The sequence below is a fragment of the Buteo buteo genome, chromosome 12, assembly GCF_964188355.1.
Source record: "Buteo buteo chromosome 12, bButBut1.hap1.1, whole genome shotgun sequence".
Classification (NCBI taxonomy): Eukaryota; Metazoa; Chordata; class Aves; order Accipitriformes; family Accipitridae; genus Buteo; species Buteo buteo.
Window position 1 is genome coordinate 5,991,443 of NC_134182.1, and position 6,000 is coordinate 5,997,442.

General features: G+C 56.1%; 1 protein-coding gene across 1 annotated transcript in view; it reads right to left on the minus strand.

Moving 5' to 3' along the window:
• GALNT14 (polypeptide N-acetylgalactosaminyltransferase 14) overlaps nucleotides 1-4,082 on the minus strand; it is a 100,964-nt gene extending 96,882 nt beyond the window's left edge. Inside the window, exon 1 of the mRNA XM_075042492.1 lies at nucleotides 3,954-4,082. Coding sequence (XP_074898593.1) covers nucleotides 3,954-4,082 — 129 coding nt within the window. The remainder of the gene's footprint in view (nucleotides 1-3,953) is intronic.
• Between the last annotated feature and the right edge of the window lie 1,918 nt (nucleotides 4,083-6,000).

Below are 6,000 nucleotides of genomic sequence, written 5' to 3' on the forward strand. Positions count from 1 at the left end.
GGGAATTTGCTTGTAATTAATCCCGCGTATCAGTTCCTCTCATTATTTCTTAATGTAATTAAGTTATTAATTTATACGTTCCCCCTCCCTTCCCAAAGCAAAGGGCCGGATCAGAGGGAGGCAGGGGAGATGGACCTGCGCTACTGCCCGGCCACGAGCCCGGATCCCCGGATCCCATGCCAAGCCCCGGCGCCGCTTCCCTGGGTGACTTCAGGTGGGTCACCGGCAGCCTGATTTTCCAAGAGGGCTGAGCAATTCCAATTCCTCTGGAGTCAACGAGAGCCAGAAGGATACAAAGTTCAGTTAACCTCTCCAGGTCCTGGTTTATCCTGCCGGAAAACTGCCGGGGCAGGGAGACAAGCTGGAACTAATTAATGCTTGCAAAGCATTTTGAAACCCTCTGCCAAAAGGCAGGGAGGGCAGGAGGCATCGGCGAGTCCCAGCTCATCCGTGACCCCGACCAGCCCCGCGTCCTTACACCTTCAGCCGTCAGACTCGGCTCTCCTCCAGGCTGAGCCCACGGCAGCTAACGAGACACCCGGCCGGGCCGTGCGGGCAACGCACCCTGGCAGAGGCAGGCACACCGCTACGGCTCCTCGGCCAATTTACAGGACTTTATAAAGGGCAGGGAAAGGGCAAGGGCAAGTTTCCCTTACCGCACTATATAGGAATTGACCTGCCCTTTGAAAAAGAGAAAAAAAGCCCAAGCGACAGCAGTAATAACAGCACCGGAGGGACTGCGGAAGTTGTCCCGGGAACAGCTTCACGGTCCTAAATGGAGCAAGTTATTTTCTTCCATACCCTACCAGCCCTGCAAGGTTACTACACCCCACAGCCAGGAGGGAGTCCCACACCCTAAAAATCCAGCCTCAGCCTGCTTTGGCCGCCCCGGCACGTACCGCCAGCGGCTGCAAGCGGCAGGGAGGAGGAGGAGGAGGAGGGAAAGGAGGCGGCAGGGATTGAGGGGAGCAAGGGCTGGCAAGAAGAAGGGGGGCCCTCTGAGCCTGCCTGCCACTGGGCAGCGGTGAGAGATGCACGGAGACAGGATTGGAGGGGGGGAAAAAAAAAAAAAAAAAAGAGGAGGTGAAGCCAAGTTAGTTAAAACAGATGACTGCGCCTACCTCTTTGTGCATGAGCAGCTCGGGAAAGCTCAGCTACCGCCGTCGGACCTGCCCTGAACACCCGTCCCGCTGGGGCCACGAGAGGCCAAGCCAGCAGTGTGTTTCGAGGGTAGGCAGGACCCAAAGACCGCAGCAGACCCCTCACCCCCAGGGCCTGCTCCTTGGATACCTTGCCGACCCCAACATATAGCTCTCTGGCTACAGGAAAAACATCCCAAGTCTTCCTTCGGGAAGATGAATGCTGGATCCGGCACAAGATTAGGGGTAAAGGATGGGGTGGGGGGTGCAAACCAAAATAACAGCGATGGATGGGCAAGCCCTCCGTGCAGCCGAGGGTGGCAGCTCCGCGAGCAGCAGCTCTGCCGCTGGCCCTTGGCAAACCACCAACACGCCACAGCCTGCCGGCAAGCTCGGGCACCACGGCATTCCGGCACCGGACACGTGCCGAGAGCCCTGCTGGGAAACTGGCACGGGCAGGAGGAGGCATTACCAGCTGGAGCCTAACTAGAAGGGTCTAAAGGTTAAATCCACATGAGGCATGATATATGGTGTGCATATGGCCACAGAAATAAAGCTTGATTGAGAGAGAAGGCAGAAGGGAGAGGGGGGATAAAAAAAAAGCCCACATCAGAAAACGCTGCCAGGAAAGTTGATGCGGATTTGCTCCATTTTTCCACCATAGCTGCTTTGCAAAGTTTGCACTGCCATTAGCAACCTGCTACCTCCGCTCGTTTCTTGAGGAATTCGGGAGGACAACTCTGCTCAAGTTTCCATCATCGGCAGCCGGTCCCGCTGGCTGGGAACGGGACACACCGCCAGGCTCCTCTCTGGACGAAAGCATCCCTGCCTCTGGTACCCAAGTCAGCTCTGCAGCCGTTCAGAGAGGTTAACTGAAGTGACACCATGTCCCCGCGCTCACAACCAGCTTATAACTCATACTGCTCAAAAGCGGTTTCCAAAGCCAAAAAACGTAACGCATTAAAAAAAAAAAAATTTAAAAAAATCAGCACTGTATGGATCTCAAGGGGATGCAACTGTTTTGATGGAAAATTCAGAGGAAATGAAGGAGAGGCAATTTTAGCAGTCAAATTGCTGGAGTTACGGCAACTTGGCAGTTGCAGCTTCGAAACTCAGGGCCTGATCCTGCGTGACGGGAGAAGTTTGCTTCGCCAGCTGTGGGAGCCCAGCCTGGCCCCTAACAGCATCAGCAACCTGCACCTCAGGGTGGGGGGAGCCTTGAACGGGAGCAGAGAGCCAAATGGGCTACAAAACGGCAGCAATTCAGCTGCAGCTGCTGCTAAGTGAGAAGCAAGGTTCATTTCAAGGAGAATATAGGAGCTCGCATCAAACAGAGGAGGTCTTATTTTGCAATTTTTAAGAACGCAGTGCCAACAGAAACCTACTGACACCAAAGCATAGTTATGGTTAAGAAAGGGCTTGTCTTCTAACTCTGTTTTCAGTGACTTATTGCCTTCCCCCGCTTAAATAAATAAATAAATCTATATATAATTATTTATTTTGGGGCCTGAAATTGCATAGATTCATTCCCCTCTGCTAGGATTGAAAGATTTCTGAAAGCCTGAGAAAACCTCCTCAATCATTTTTATTTAAAAAACATGGAAAACCAATAATTCCTCAGGATGAAAAAAATCAAAGTAAGCTTTATGAGTTCTGACTTTTTTTTTTTTTTCCCAATCAAGCCATTAATTCAGTTGCAGAGGTGACACATATATGAGACTCTCCAAAGACCTGGCCAACACGTACAGTTGCCGTATGCCACGGGCCAAACGCTCAGTTGGGTGTCATCGGTGCAAAAAAGGGGCTGAGGACTCGCAGCCTTCCTCTGCTGCGATAACCCTTAATCTCAGCAGATTTTCAGGACCCGGGCTCTAACCCCGATTAATTTATTCAAGATTTACAACACTGTAACTAAGAGCAGCATCTAATCCGCCTCCTTTGGAAAGTTAACCCTCAGCTAAGCTCAGCCGTGAGAGAGGAGAGGACGTGGGACCTTGCTCAAACGACGCCGGTTGCAGCTCCCCTGCTTTTTCACACCGTTTGGGCAGCGAAACTCCTGTTTCGCTCCCTGTGTCGAGTGGGATGCTCTTCGCATCTCGCCTGTGCCGTCACTCCGGTGCACGCCGGGGACTCAAAACATGCCACAGAAACGCGCGACTGCGCCCTTCTCCCACTCGGGCTGAGACTTAGAGGGCAACGCTCCCACCCACGCCCTGCCTTCAAACAAAAACCCTAATTAAAAAAAGTCCCAGAGGTTTAACCCGGCCGATGTACCTGCAGCCCTGCCAGCCGACCGTGGACCACCTGAACGCTCTCCCCTCTCGCTTCGGCTGAGGGAGAAGACGGAGCCCTTCTCGTTTAGGAAAGAGCTCGGAAACGCTGCGTGACCCCTTCACCCGGGGCCAGGTCTCGCCCGTCCCCCACGCGTGACACAAACCTCGCCGCTTCGTCTTCTTGGGGTCCCCCCAAGGAACCCAAGACCCGAGGGATGCTCGAAGTTGTTGGCGGGGCAGAAGGTCTCCCACCCCCCCCCCCCCGCGGCTCGGGGACCCCCCGACGGCCGCAGCCCCCGGTGAACCGCGGGGCGGCTGGGATCGTCCGCTGCCCGAGGCGGGGGTAAGGAAAGGGCCCGACCCCCTGCCAGGGCCACAGAGCCGGTGCAAAACTTTAAAGGGGACCGCCGTGGGGTAAGGGGGGGTCCCGCAAACCGCCGGCAAGTTCTTCCCCGGGCTGCTCGCCCTTGCCCGCCGGCTCCGTCTCGCCCCCGTCCCACCGGGGCGGCCCCGGCCCCGGTCCCCGCCGACCCCTCCTTACCTCCGGCGTGTGCCCCTCGGCTCCCGCCGCCTCCAACTTCCTCCTCGCCCCGAAGAAGAAGAGGAGGAGGGCGGCGAGCCAGAGCACCCCCAGCAGAGACAGCGCCAGCCGCCGCGTCGGCCGCCTCATCCTCGGGAGGGGAGGGGGGAAAAAGTGGCCTGGGGGCGGTGGGGGATGAAGGGCCGGGGGGGGGAGGAGAGGGGAGAGGGAAGGGGGGGGGGTGGGCGCCTCCGGGGGCAGAGGGAGCGGGGCTAAGCGGGGAGGAGGGTCTCGCCCGCCCGCTTCGGAGCCGGCGATGCGAGTCCCGGGCTGTGCATGCTCTGCAGGGGAGGGGAGGAGGAGGAGGAGGAGGAGGAAGAGGAGGAGGAGGAGGCGCCGGGCAGGGAGGAGGAGGGGGGCTGGAGCCGGTACGGGAGTCGGTCGCCGAGGGAAGGTGCTGAGCGCAGCCCGGCACCCCGGGGGAGGTGCGGGGCCGCGCCGCTGCCCTGCTCGCTCCGCCGGGCACCGCACAGCGCCGGCGGGGACGGGGACACCGAGCACAGGGTTCGATGGAGGGCGGGGGGGGGGGGGGTGTCAGCGGGGACGCCCATCTCTCTCCCCTCCCACGCAGCGCGAGTGGGTCCAGGCCGCTGCCCAGCGGGGCCGGGCAGAGCCGCGGCGAAGTTGGCCCGGGCCGGTCCCGGTCCCGGTCCGGCTGCGGGGCGAGGGGAGGCCACGGTTCAGCAACACACAGAGAAGGCTCAGACATGACGGGAAGATTAATTTATCCAATTGAAACAGCAGGGGGAATTCAGGTAGGTGGAATTTAATTACTGGATTTAGAAGAGAAGATGTGAGTCTCCGGAGCTGTCAAGAGCACTTAAAAAATAAAATCATAATCATCAGCTGTTAGTATGCCGGCAGCAGTTCGGTGCCGGCCCTCAGCCATCATCCCTGTCCCGTGGGGGGTTCCCTGCTGGCTCCACACGCCACCCCGGCACCGCGAGCCTGGCCGCACAGGGCAGCCAAAGTGCGAATTACAGACATTGCTAAGGGAAGAAAAAAAAATAAAAACCACAACCCAAACCAGAAAAAAAACTCCAGAAAAGAGCTGCCTCACCCAGCTGTCCCTGCTCACCTGCCTGACTGGCTGCTCTTCGATCCTGCCACTGACAAGCATTGCACGAGCTGAGCAATCCCTTGCAGAAGACATTAGAGAATAAATTAAGTATTGGAGCAGATGTGAGTCATTCATGTTAGTAGAAAAACTATGGAACAAACCCCATAAAAACAGGAATCCATGCATAAAGTAACATATGGAACGAATTGGAGATAAGATGTCAAATGCTGGAAAGTCCAATGCACATGTTGTAAACAACCTCTCCTATGCATTTCCCACACACTCCTCCCGGTTTTATTATTTCCTGCAGTTGTTTTCTGTCACTTGCTAATTTATCATTTGTGATCTTCATCCTCTGTCCTCCTCTGATTTATTTCCAGGGCTCAGTAAGCCCTTCTCCCCTAACATAATCCATGCCTCTCAGGCCCAACATTCACAGAAAGATGCCCAGATAAAAATTTCATTAGCATCCACAAAAAGGGACATTTCTCTTTCTTTGTTTTAAGGCCATCTGACTTTGAAATGCCTTTACCAGAATGATGAAATCCAGGTCCAGCAGGCAAGCTTAGGCTGAACTTTGTTTTACAGCAACGTCAGCAGCACAGCCAAGCGGGAGCAGAGCTAACCGGGTGGGAAGAGAGCGGAAAACCCTCAAGCCCTTGCGAGCCACCAGCTTGACATAGCATGGGAAGCCCACACCAGCCTGAAAATGCCACTCTTCCCATGGTGCCCATCATTTGTCACGCTAATTAACCTTCCTCAGCCTGGTGCTCAGGGTAGCAGGACCACCAAGTTCTGGCTCTGCCACGAGACATCTCTGCCCACCCTAGAGGGAACCTGCAGGTATTGCTCTCTTCCCCAGGCTGTTGCTTTGTGCTTTCTCCTGAAAGTTAAGGTGAAGCACCTGAGCAACTTTCAGCAGCTGAGGCACATCAGTGGTGGCCTTTC